The 14,332-nt window shown below is 41.2% G+C and overlaps 1 protein-coding gene across 4 annotated transcripts in view; it reads left to right on the forward strand.

Moving 5' to 3' along the window:
* Positions 1–14,332, forward strand: part of LOC127003719 (uncharacterized) — a 58,560-nt gene that overhangs the window by 16,476 nt on the left and 27,752 nt on the right. For 3 of the 4 annotated variants that reach the window (XM_050870663.1, XM_050870665.1, XM_050870664.1), the window contains 4 exons: positions 961–1,105; positions 5,714–5,901; positions 7,129–7,316; positions 8,371–8,497. In XM_050870663.1, coding sequence (XP_050726620.1) covers positions 961–1,105; positions 5,714–5,901; positions 7,129–7,316; positions 8,371–8,497 — 648 coding nt within the window. Of the gene's footprint in view, positions 1–960; positions 1,106–5,713; positions 5,902–7,128; positions 7,317–8,370; positions 8,498–14,332 lie in introns of those variants that run through there. The other variant, XM_050870666.1, reaches the window with a different exon arrangement.

Here is a 14,332-nt window from a genome sequence, read left to right on the forward strand (position 1 = left end):
CAAGACCGTCCTCCTCTGAATCCGAATTGGCCATTTGTTAATATACTGTTTTCCTCTAAATACTCCACCCATCTGTTTTTTATAATTTTCTCACACATCTTTGCTACTACACTTGTTAATGACACTTACTTCCTCCTTTATGTATTGGGACGATGTTAGCCCTCTTCCAGTCTCTCGGTACCTTCCCTTGTGCTAGTGAGACATTAATCAAGTTGCTCAACTTTTCAGCTATTTGCTGGTTACACTCTTTTAGCACCCAATTTGATATACCATCCGGTCCTGCTGACTTCCTCGCATCCAATTCTTCCAATAATTTTCTAACTTCATCTGCTGATGTTTCTATTCTCTCCAGACCCACTCTAATCCCCGGCACTGCATCTACACCTTCAAACTCACTCTCCCTTGTGAACACTGTTTGGAAACAATTATTCAGGGTTCACAAGGGAGAGGGAGTTTGAAGGTGTAGATGCAATGCCGGGGAATAGAGTGGGTCTGGAGTGAATACAAACATCAGCAGGTGTGTGTGTGTGTGTGTAATTTTCATTTTTTTACGTTTTTGTCTATGCTGGTAGGTGCTGGTAGGCTTTCTTCATGGGGCTTTGTGATCAGCTCTAGCTTATAATGGTGTAGGCAAGTGTTTATAGGGGTTCCCATCTTGCTCTGCTCATTCTTCCCCCCTCCAGTGCTCATCTTTGATCCTCTTTTTAGAGAGAATATAGAGTCCAGGTTGATAGATAGTCTTCAGGACAGCATGTGGGTAGTCTTAGGCCACTTGGTGATGACTAAAAACTCGCCAGCTTGTTTGTGTTGTAGCAGCAGGCGGGACGCGAACCTGTGTCTTCCTGGATGCTGCACCCTCACGCTGACCACTCATCCACTGCCTCCCCATATACTCATATACTTCTGCCTTACCTTTTTTGTTTTTACTGCATCTTTCTAGACTCTACTTTTATCTTTCAGAGGTGGAGATTACCTACTGGAGTCATGAAGCTGTTAATCTTCTCTTAGACCTGTATATCAAACACCAATCAGCAACAGCTTCTCATGCTAACAGAAATGAAGTTTTTGTTAAAATCAATGAGTCACTGCAAAACCTTGGATACAAGTAAGTTTTTGTCTGTACTTTATGCAATGATATTCTCATAAAAGCATGTGCAGTCTGTCCTCCACCAACATTCTTTTTGCATCAGCAGTTTTCACCACGAGGGTACATACCCCTGAAAATATCTAAAAACATATCATGGATATCTGGGTCAAATGTGGCATTCTGATAGACAGGCAGCTGCACTTTCATAATTTATCCATTCTCCCTGCCCTTGCATGTGCTGTCAGTCCCCATGTGAATAGAGGGCCTTAATATGTAGGGTTTGGGTGCCAGTGGGACCTCCCCTCAACTTCATGAAAATTTTCACTTTGTAATCAGTATGGCTAACACTGTCACTCCCCACCCTCCCACACCTTGAACAAGCAGTACCATAGCAGTGCTGTAAATGCCATACCACTCAAAGCTCTGAGAGAAAGGCAGACTAAGAGACAAAACTTCACAGTTGATGTAATATTGCATATCCAATATGCAGTGTATAATAAGACTCCTCTAATTTAAAATTTTAGATAGGTTGGCACTGTAAAATATTTTATTAAAAAATCAGTGAAATCTTTTTAACCTTTAAACGATCGGTATTGTTTTCACCGAATGGTACGTGGATACGGGAAAAACAGCTGCTATTTTTTTGTTGTTAATTCACATTGTATGAAGTGTCTTAACTCACTGAACACAGCGGTGAAATCCAAATTGCGATACGTTGTGTAATAGCCACGCTAGCGGGTGTGAGCTGCCACCACCAAACACTACTGCGGGAAGCTTTGGGCAGGCCTCCGCCAAGGACGGACAACATGTCAACACAGGCTGGCCACGGTGGCAGCATGCTTCACACTTCATCTCACAACTGAATGTTAATAATATGAATTGTTCTTTACACAGAAATAATTTTGACAACATCTACTTTACTCACTTACTTTCAGTCCTCCTCAGAGCTGACTGTTTCAGTCTGGGGAGCACATACCCCATGCGTAGCCTTTTTACCCTGCACTGTTGTCATGGCAGCACTTGCTGAGCTAGAGTGCAGTACAGATAGTGAAATAACATCATCACTCTAAGTCACTCTCACTACTGCTGTCACTACTCACAGTGTTTTCATCACTGTTATCATTGTACTCAGAATAATTTTCACTCTATCCTGTCCTTTCCTCCTGATGTGTCACTGTGTTTCCCTGTGTTTTCTTATCTTAGGGTTCCAGGGCTGCTCAGTGAGGACTTATCTTATTTCAAATCCATGTGGGTCAGATATGCTGCCAGACAGCTTGGCAAATCACAGAACCTGCCAAATTTGATTTAAATATTCAAATTCGTGGTGTGAAAGAGTCTGAGTAAATAAACGATGCCGTCTGTGCAGACCAAAATGTGTTTGATTAAATAAATGATGGCCGTCGTTTAAGGGTTAAGATGGGACAATTGGGTGGAGGTCTAACTGACAACCAAATTGCCAGTTTATGGGACTGCCCTACCCTGCCATCTCAAACATATTGTTATGCCACCTGCCCTCTTCCAAGCGGCTGCACTTCACCTGGGCAGGCAGTGTTACACACCCACAAACTGGCGTAGGCCATGAAAAGCACACCAGAACAGTGTGGCAGAGACAGCAACACTGCAGCACATCTCCCACACTCAAGACAGGGCAGGCAGGCAGATGAAAGGACACTTTAAGGCCAGAGGCTCGGTTTTCTCACTTTAATCACACCACAATGTTGACGATAGGTTCACACGCACACCTTCAGGTGGAGTAACATGACACAAACTCCTCACTCAGACATAGCCATATGACACTTGTCACTTGACACTACACGGGCACAGGCGCGGCACACGCTTCACTTGTACAAGGCATGAACACAGGCACACAAGCACACCCTTCACTTGTAGAATCCTGGGCACTAGACTTCACTGTACAATCTTGGGCACTAGATTCCATTGTACAATCCTGGGGCACTAGCACTTCACTTCACTTGCTTAATCCAGCACAGGTCGTGGCTTTTCTTCGGCAGGTTGGGAGAGTGACTGAGGGCTCACAGTCGCACGCCCCTCCTTATATGTGCCTCCCCTTAAATATGATTGCACAATGTTGTGCAAGCGTTGCCTGAGTCAAGCGAGCTACTCTGTCACACCAGTTATACCAGCTTCTTGAACACTACACACAAACGCACAAATAACACACACATGAACAAACACATGCACATTCATAACAATATTATACTATATACACCTGTACCCCTATATTCACATGATCACTATTCATGGATTTGCACATTTGTGTATTTTCCTTCAGTTGCACAAAAGCATTCGCAAAGGAATTTTTGCAGCAGCACTCCAAACATTCACGGTTCATGGATGATTCAACTGTTGGTAAGCAAAAGGATGATGTATACATAAATAAAGCAGCATAAAGTATCAAAAATAGTATCATTCATCAGCTATATGTACTATAAACTGTGCTATATTTATGTAAACTTCTTACAGATATGTAGTCATTGAAATCTCATTATAGAGTTAGGTATTCACCAAGACGTCTCCACCATTTTCTTTTTCAACCTCAGATGTTATGCTTATCATACCATGTGAATTATTTACCAATAAATACCATTTTCTATAAAAATCAGGTAATATATAATATGAGACGGGTGATGAAAAATTATAATTATTAGCAGCTGTTCAGCTGATAACCATAAACAGACGATGTGTTGGCACGATGGTAGGGCCTTGTTTACATGGAGCAAAAAGGGAGGCAAGTCAAGTGTGCAAATAACTTGCTAAAAGTTACTGGCCATGTGTAAAGAGGCAAGTTGCCAGCTACTTGCTACTTACTTGGCTGTGTGAACATGTATGTACTATCGACTCCATTGGCCTCAAGAACACCAAACTTGAGCTGTCACTCACAGAGACAAGATATGGCAGCGTTGCTCTTCTCCCCAAGGTCCCCTTGGGCCGCTGACTGTCAAGCATCTCTAAATAGTTTCCAGGTGTGAGAGAGAGAGAGAGAGAGAGAGAGAGAGAGAGAGAGAGAGAGAGAGAGAGAGAGAGAGAGAGAGAGAGAGAGAGAGAATCAATCAATCACACACACACACACACACACACACACACACACACACACACGTGCATTTGGACCTGAAGAAAGCTTTTGACAAAGTTCCACATACAAGACTACTATGGAAGCTGGAAATTAGAGAAAGATTGAAAGGGAAAGTAAAGAACAGGATGGAAAGCTACTTAAGGGGGAGACAGATGAGAACAGTGGTAAAGGACATGAAATTGGAATGGAGAAATGTAGATAGTGGAGTGCCTCAAGGATTGGTATTAGCACCAGTACTTTTCCTAGTATATATAAATGATATGCTGGAAAAAATAAGTAGTTACATGAGCCTGTTTCCAGATGATGCAAAATTGTAGAGACATATAAGAAACAGTAAAGACTGAAATTCTGCAAGAGGACCTAAATAAGATTTGGGACTTCAGTATGAAATAAGAGATGGAGTTCAATGTAAAGAAATGTAATGGAAATGGGAAAGAGTGAAGGGAGACCAAAATGGACATATAGAATGGGAGATGGAGAAATATTAAAAGTTCAAGAAGAGAGAGATCTGGGAGTGACAATACAAGATAATCAACAGTCTGAGTCATATAAATAGGATGTTCGGTGATCTGTATAGAATGGTAAGAAATATAGGAATAGCATTCCACTACATGGATAAGGATATGATGAAAAAGATGATAATCACTGTAATTAGACCAAAATTGGAATATGCGGAAACTGTGTGGTCTCCCCTTAAGAAGAAACACGTAAAAAAACTAGAAAGAATACAAAGGATGGCAAAGAAAATGGTTCCAGAACTGGAGGGATTGACATATGAAGAAAGATTAAAGGAAATGGACCTACCAACATTGGAACAAAGAAGAGAAAGGGGAGACCTAATACAGATTTATAAATTACGGAATAAAATGGAAGAAGTAGATAATGAGGAGTTGTTACTAAGAGAAGGAAGAAACACCAGCAACACACGAGGACACAGTAAAAAATTGAGGAAGGGAAGATGCGTGAGAGACATAAAGAAATATAGCATCCCACAAAAAAATATAGAGGTTTGGAACAGACTAAGTGAGGATGTAGTATTGGCAAAGAGTGTGCAAAACTAAGGAAAAGCTGGACAAATACAGATAAGGAGACGGGACCACATGAGCGTAAGCCCAGGCCCTGAAAAAATACAATTAGGTAAATACAACTAGGTAAACACACACACACACACACTCTCTCTCACAATGAAAAAAAAAAAAAAAAACCAAAATAAATTCAAATTGATTAACTTAGAAAGAAAAAACAAGTAAGAACAAAATAAAGAAATTAGAGTATTGATGCTTTGATAAATCTGGGTGTCTTTGCTCACTGCTGATATAATTTTTAACAGCACTGTATCTTAATTGGATATGGAAAGATTGCCAAAATTAGTTAGGGATAAGGTAAATTAATACTTAGAGCACTTGATGCCGACTAAATACCATCAATATTGAGACTCTACTGTATTTCTTTTAAGTGTAACTGGCTAAAGTAGTTGAAGGATAATTTGTTTTACAAGTGATTAATAGTGTATGTCTGTTTTCATTCACCAGATACAGTAAAGAGGAAGTACATGACCAGTTCAAGTTTCTTTTGACTCAGTATAACACAAGACAATTGAAACCGTGGATGCTTCCTCCTGTGGGCCGTCAGACTCACAATCCAGTTGGTGCACCTTACCTTGAGAAACTGCAAAAAGTCTTACAGCTAAGGAGAGAGATGTCTTTAAGTTGGACCACAGGTAAGACCCAATAAGTTTTTAATTATGCCATCACTAATTACTTAGAAAGGGGAAGTTTGAGTCTGAGATTCAAAAGAGTTATTTATTGGTATATGGGGCACATATTTCCCAAAGAGGGACTAAAAACCTCTTTTGTCCTATAAACCAAAGTTAAAAACATAACACACGATCTCTGAACCCATTTGCTAGAACCAACTTGCGATTCCAACTCCCAAACTGAGACAGATCACGCACGTTCGAATGCCCAAACAATACCTCTTTCATTTTACTTTTACACTGCCTCAGGTGATGAACTAACAAGGCTGTACTCATTGCTAAATTTAACTGAATCTAGCAAGGAGCAGCTGATGTAGTTATCGTAATTACAAACCTTCTTTTGAAAATATGTTGGGATCCAGTGAATTTGCCTTACCCAACAGTTATGTTTCTTACAAGACACTGAACTCCCCCAGGACAACTCCACAAAAAACAAGAATTTATTACCCTAACGGAGGATGCAGGCTTCCTCGCAAGCGCCTCCCAGAGTTACAACGATTATCCTAACAGGCCTGATAGTAAAACATATTTGTAATCACTGCTGGGGGGTTTCAAAAGAAGTTGTCTCTTGAAGGCTCGTCCCAGAGGGTTTTGTGTTCCTTGAGCAAAGAATAAAACAGCTCTGCCGTGAGTTAATGGGGAGCTGCTAGCGCTGATGTGTTTACTGCTTGAGAGTTGATGAAGGAGTGAGAGAGATGCGGATTTGCTGACATCTCTCAGTCAACTGACGGGCTGATCCGGCGGGCGCCACGGCGTGCCTCAGGAAGTTTATACTCTTCTCCGCAAGATGGCCATGGCGTTCGCATCAGTTGCAGCCAATTATAGTCTCCTTGCATATTTATTTTATTTGAGCAAGGTCTATTACTTATTATTTTATGAAGGAAGCACTTCAATATTGTTATTCCTTTCATAGTTAATGTAGTTAGTTATTTAGGCAGTGATTAATCTGATCTGTCTCGATATGGGAGCTGGAGTCCGAGATAGGTAACTACCATCCAAGGCTTATTTGAGCTCAGACGATAGACTTGAGCTCCGGCCCGAGACTAGTTTCTTAAGGGAAATAGTTAATTTGTCTAATCCCCTGTTAACTGGCCTAATTCCTAACAGAATCTCTTATTGTGGCTGAGGGAGCTGCTACTGTTCATTAATTCTGTACTTTATAGATACACTAACAGTAAATATTTTTTATAGGAGTGAAGCCCCTAACACCACAAACTCAGAAGATTTTGTTAAGAGTAGTCTGTCAGAAAGCAGATGAACTCCTCATAAAGATGGGAACGGAAAGAGAGAAGAAGATTTTACTTGGACAAATTATTGATGGGGTTATTGGTCACATCCGAACCCACAAGCTTATTGACCCTGTGCCTCGTACACGACAGGTATGGTCGTAACATTATTTCAAACACAATGGTAAAACCTTACTTGATTCAATTCACATTCATAATTACCATCTTAATCATCATCATCATCATCGTCTTCATCCCCAGTTTCTTGTAGATGTAGGATTGAGTGCCAATATGGTCTCATGGAAAAAGAGGCAAGAATGGGAAGGGTAAGCAATTGTCAGAAAAGTAAATGAGCTTTACTATTTACTTGCCTACAGGAATTTGCTTCACCATTAGAAGTCTGACATGTTTTGAATTTATTACAGGGGACTTTTTTCAACATGAGTATGGTGTTGTTGCCTTCTATGCTGGCAGACAAGGATTTGAATCTGTAAATCTCTTTTTCTCCCTGTCTTACTATATGGTTATGAGATATGGACACTGAATAGGGACAAAGAGGCATGTCAATGGCATTGGTAGCAAGTGCCTTCGCAGTATCATGAGTTATTGCTAGAATGACCTCATGCCGAACCAGTGACTACTTTATGAAACTGAATCAAGGCCTGTTGCTAGCTTAGTCTGTTTACAACAACTATCATGTGGCACGCTTCCTAGATGTCAATCCTCCTTTTAGTTTTTTTCTGCATGAGACAACCCTGAGTGGAGGAGACCAAGGGGATACCCACGGCTGGGACAAGTTGATCAATCCTGTCATGAGTGGCTTAGAAGGAAGGGTAACTGTGTGGGGTTTGCTTGAAGGGACTGTCGCAGATGGAGGCAATGGGCAAGTGAAGGGACATGCCCCATGGCTTATGCTTGTCATTAGTTAGTTAGATTTTTCATCATATGCTGTTTCTCCCCTCTAACCATTGGTCACTATATTCTCCATTACTGCTCACTTCTCACTTCTCCTCTCACCTCATTCACACATAATTTATATTAACTGTTGCAAGATATATTGAACCGAGATTTTAATACCCTGAATAGTGAAGTGTAGAAAAATTAAATCAGTTTTACTATTTAAAATAATTGGAAACTTACAATAAGAAAACTTTTGTCATGAAATATGAGTAAATGTCAAATTTAAGATGGACCTTTATATTCACAGGTTCGCCTTCACATTGCTGATGCCATGAAGAATTTTAATAAAGCAACAGAAAACAAGGACATAGCATACCTGCACAAGCTCTTCAAGGACTGCAATGTACTTGACCTCATGTGTAATATATCTCTTGGTAAGGAAAATCATTACACACATACATACATACTTACATACGGTGGTGGGCACGGTTCCGCTAATCTGCTAACTGCTAATTAGTGAAGCTAACTTTTTTGTTAGCTGTTTAGCATTTTTGCTAACTTTGGGAGTGCTTAAATGACACTCTCATAAGCAGGTCTGGGTGCGAGAGAGATTTAGGGGTCTTAGTGAGGTCTGATCTCCGTCCAAGGGCACAATGCATTCAAGCTAGAAATCGAGCAAATAGGGTACTGGGATTTATTTCAAGGAGCGTAAGCAATAGAAACGCCGAAGTCTTCCTCAAACTATATTTAGCATTAGTTAGACCTCATCTTGACTATGCGGTTCAGTTCTGGTCACCTTACTATAGAATGGATATCAAAATGTTAGAATCAGTGCAGAGGAGGATGACTAAGATGATTCAGGGGTTGAGAAACTTGCCATACGAGGAAAGACTCAAAGAGTTATACTTGCATTCTCTAGAAAGGCGAAGGGTGCGTGGAGACATGATTGAGGTTTATAAATGGATGAAGGGCTTTAATAAGGGGGATATTCATAAGGTTTTGTTGGTAAGAGAACCAGGTAGGACACAAAGTAATGGGTTTAAACTGGATAAATTCAGACTCAACAAGGACATAGGCAAAAATTGGTTCACTAACAGGGTGGTGGATGAGTGGAATAGGCTTAGCAGTCATGTGGTGAGTGTCAGTACAATTGTCGCATTCAAAAATAGATTAGATAAATTCATGGACAGCAATATTAGGTGGGGTTAGGTACATGGGAGCTTAGGTTCAAAGGAGCTGCCTTGTACAGGCCTACCGGCCTCTTGCAGACTCCTACGTTCTTATGTTCTTATGTTCTTATCTAGCGGACCAATTAGTTTCCGCTAAATGACTTTCCTCCTCCGCTAACTTAAGTCAGCTAAAAATTCATACAGGTTTATTCATGTCCGTTGTGGGCAGACACAGCACCAGTTGAGCCACATGGTGCAATAATTCCAGGCTTCCAATTTTGGGTAAATTACACCTTAAAGTAGGGTAATTGGACAATTTTTAGGGAAACTTGGGTATTTTAGGGTAATGCATCTCCCATTTCCAACTCTATGAACTCGGGATATAATAACAAGAATTCAATCTTTTCCACCTGACAAGAAGTAGACTTAACCCTCTCGCACTCTGTAAGTTTCCAATAAGTTTCTGATCCACTCACCATGCATTTCTCAAGCCCAACCGGCCTTTTTTTGCTGCTGCGATACTCTACATTCCCGGACGTATTTCACCCTCACAGATATATCGTACCCCAATAAACTTGCTATCAATGGCTTCATAAAGACATGTACTAGAACAAGTGCAGATAAAAATAGAGGAAAATAAACAATACAAACTTGTTTCAAGTCTCTGTATAGAGTATTGTAAACAATAAATCCTAAGTACTAACTCTTCCCCACTCGCTAGCTTGAAATTTTGTGGGCCAACTTTTTTAGCTGAATATATGTTTCGAATCAGAATTTAGTGAGGATTCGTATGGTATCCTCAAAATCCTCAAGCGCCTATTAGTTCCCGAGTTACACCAAGAAAACTGTATTTTTTTTTAGGTGACTGACCCCTCCTCCCTCCACTCCTCCTCCCTCCTCCTCATCACTTCTCCTCATCTACGCTCCATAGAAAGGTTGCCATATGTTACCATTAACCCTTTCCATCCATGACGCAGATGTCGGCGTCACAGGATGGAAAGGATCAAGAGGAAATGGAAGAGGATTAATCCTCAATTTAAACCTCTCAATCCTCCTTTAAATTCCTCTTAAGAGGTTTAGAAGAGGATTAAGAGGAAATGGAAGAGGATTAAGAGGTTTAGAAGAGGACTAACGGTGACACCGTCGAATGCCCGTCGGACGCCGATGTCGGCGTCGCCAGAGTGAAGGGGTTAAGAAACTTATCCCAACAAATGACACTCCCAATTTTGACACACTTTCACCGAAAACTTAATTTTTAATCAATTTTTAAAACTTTAATGGCGCGTTTTGCGTCATCGCTCGCCAGGACCTTTTACCCTTGATGACGCGAAACGCGTCTTCGTGCGCGGAAGGGTTGAAATAATAAAAATAAAAGTCTTCGGTAAAATATACAAATTTAGGATAAACTGGAGGCTTCTTTCTCTTCTCTTCTTGTTGTTGCTTGTTGGGATCTTTGTTCAGTTCAGCTGCAATGTTGTCACCGTGTAGTCATCGTGTTCACTATTGTCCCCTTGTTTATCATTATCGACGTCATGGAAGGTGACCTGAATGAGGACGTTTTTGTTCCGCCTGAGGATGTTGACGCTGTTTAGGAGCCGGCAGCAGCTGTGGGTGAGGCAGAGGACACTCATGTTCCAGAACCTGTGGCCCCACCAGGAGGAGTACTTTGTCCTTAAATCAAGAGATATGATGAATGCCAATGTCTTGCACTTGCGGTGCATCGTGTGTCACCCTATGAAGACCATCATTAATGGACAGACGGCGAGTCTTTACAGTTTGAAGTCACATGTCAAGAGGACACACCCAGCGCATCCCACCAAGTTTGATCATCATCTGATTTTGACATGCTATACCGTTCTGGAGAGCTCTATGTCTAAGCTACAACATATTGAAATTTCCAGTCACTAGGTTTGTTTCTAAGAGTTTTAGAGCCAAAATACTAAACTGAAGCTAAATCCATACACAAAAAAGTTAGCGGTTAGTGGTTAGCATTAGCTTCCACTAATTTCTTTACCAGTTTAGCAGTTTAGCGTAAGCGGAGCTAACTTTTAACTTAGTGGATTACCAGTTAGTGAAGCTAACTTCTTTTCGGTTAGCGGTGCCCACCACTGCATACATACTGATGTCATGTACACTGAGGCACTGAGTCTCTCACTCGGATATTAGATAGCTGCCCACCAGCATCCTGCTCCTCAGGTTATACTTTACTGTCTATTTTTCCACAACCTTCATGGTTAATATATGAATTGTACATCTGTACATAAGTTCCATTATAATGCTCAGTGTAGCATAAGTCCATACACTGACCATGACCCACAAGCATCTGCAGGGGACTCAATCAGCTGACTCATCCAAATCCTCTACGCTTCATTCACTCTCGAATAAGCAGAGCTAAGTACACAAATTATTTTCCCATGTGGTTTTCAGGAGATTAATATATCACCGAATTCCATGATTTTATTACAGATCAGCAGTATTTGGGAAAATATTTCTTGCATTGCTCTCCACGCTGGGTCTCTAACAATCTGGACCTTATGAGTAATAGTTATTTAGTGGTAGTTGGGGCTAGGGAGTGTTTAGCTAAATTTGAAGCGTGTCATCATTTAGGTATCCAAACAATTCATAATTATCCTATGAAACCCATTAATTTTTCACAGCAACACTGAAACTGTAAAAAGTTAATAAACAAAGGGTAAAGCATCCCCGTTGTGAACCGATAGCCAATATGGTTAACAGGTAGTCCTTGAGTTATGATGTATGCGACTTATTACTGCTCACAGTTGTAACCTGGTAAATAATACAGTCAAGTCGCTTATGGCGCGGTTAATTGGTTCTGAGCAACGGCCGCGCCATAGGAAACTGCGTCATATGAATAACTAAACCTATGGAGAAAATACTATTTGGTTCTGGCCTTTGCTATTTTGCCCCACCCACACCCATTTTTTTTTTTTTTTTTTTTTTTTTTTTTGTTCATTCTAGCCTGAGAGCACCGGTAGGCATTATCTGCCTTTTGATGTTGTTCAGTCCGACCCCACGCTCATCACCTTATCTACTCAGCCACTGCCAACTGCCACTTTTTCACTACGTATGGGGAAAATACAATTTGGCACTGGCTAGCCGCCATTTTATCCCACCTGTGCCCGTGGATTTCCCAGCAGACTTGCAAGCCATTGTGCAGCACGTGTGTGGTAAGCGAGCCGACTCCTTGCCGTGTGGGGGTCGTGGTGTTAACTAGACGTGTACTCGTCAGGTCGGGACCGCCGTGCCACCGCCACATTCCGCCCAAAAAACGCCCAACCATTTACTTTCCCCGCCGACCCGATATTGACAAAATATTATTTGGCACACATATTAATGCAATAAACACTGGTGACCAACCACTTTCAAAGATTCTCTCTCTCTCTCTCTCTCTCTCTCTCTCTCTCTCTCTCTCTCTCGTTAGTTTCTTTATACACCGTGTCTCTGATGTCTTCCCTTTCGGACTGGGCAGCGAGAAAGACAAAAGAAAGGAAAGGCTCTCTCAGACTCCCTTGAGCGAGCACTTGGTACCCTGGGGGATTTTTTAGTATAGGCGAGGGGGGGAGGAGTAATGGGAGCAATGGGAGGAGTAATGGGAGGGGACATCTAGCTCATAATATAACCAGGCAGCTTAGAAGTAATTCTAGAGGAGTAACAGAGGACGGGCTAAGAATCTTCTATACTAACAGCAGGAGCCTCAGAAACAAGATAGACTTACTAAGGGGTGAAGCTTGTTCAGAAAATTTTGACATAATAGCGATCACTGAGACATGGATAGACTTTGCTAATAGAAATTTTAGGTCAGAATTTGAAATAACGGGTTATCAGATGTTTCACAAAGACAGAAGGGGCAGAAAGGGAGGTGGAGTTGCGCTATATGTTAAAGACTCACTTAAATGTTTAGTTAACAACTCAGTCAAAACTAACATGGATTCAGAATCAGTTTGGGTGGACGTTTACAAAGGGAAAGAAAAACTAACTCTAGGAGTTATATACAGGCCACCCAACCTTAACAGGCAGGACACGAGTATATTACTACAGGAGATTGGCAGGGCAGTATGAGTAGAAATGTCTGCGTAATGGGGGACTTTAATTATAAGAATATAGACTGGGAAGATCTAGTGGGTGACCTGGAAGCCGAGGACTTTCTTGAAGTTATACAAGATAATTTCCTTAAGCAGGTAGTTACTGAGCCTACCAGAGGAGATAACATATTAGACTTAGTCCTAACCAATAACGGGAACTTGCTACGTGAGTTGGAGGTGGGCGGAGAGTTAGGAAATAGTGATCACAGAACAGTTCGTTTTAGGTTAGACTGGGCGGTAACCCGATCCAAACCCAGTGTTAGTGCCAGATTTTAGAAGAGCAAACTACGAGGGCTTGAAGACATCTTGAAGGGGTAAACTGGGATAATTTAGGGATTCATGAGGGCCAGAACTGCGGATTGGAGAGCCAGGAGAACCAGGTAGAAATGTCTTACAATAATTTAGTTAGAGTAATAGTAGAGGGGCAAGAACAGCATATACCACAGCGAACACTTAGAAAAGAAAACAATGATCCTAAGTGGATGACTCGTGGACTAAAACACGAGATTGGGTTAAAGAAGGAATTTATCAGAAAATAAAGAATGGGAAACACATCTCAGGGGCCGATACGTCGAACTATCTAGATTAGTTAAGAAAAACACCAGGATAGCAAAAAGAACTATGAGATCAAAGTAGCAAATGAGGCGAAAAGTAATCCTAAGGGCTTCTTTCAGATGTATAGAACAAAAACACGGGAGAAAATTGGACCGCTGAAATCAAACACAGGGGAGCTAGTAGAAAATTACGAAAATATGAGCACATTGTTGAACGACTACTTCCTTTCAGTATTCACACAGGAGGATCGAACGACTATACCGGAAAGAGTTCAGGTGTACGAGGGCGGGGATGGCGATAAATTGAGGGATATAATCATTACCAGGCAAGTAGTTCAGGATGAGATAGATAAGCTTAAGAGGAATAAGTCGCCAGGTCCTGACGGGATATTTCCGAGGGTATTAAAGGAGCTAGGTGATATAATCAGAGACCCACTAACCGA

This window comes from Eriocheir sinensis, chromosome 26, assembly GCF_024679095.1.
Source record: "Eriocheir sinensis breed Jianghai 21 chromosome 26, ASM2467909v1, whole genome shotgun sequence".
NCBI lineage: Eukaryota > Metazoa > Arthropoda > Malacostraca > Decapoda > Varunidae > Eriocheir > Eriocheir sinensis.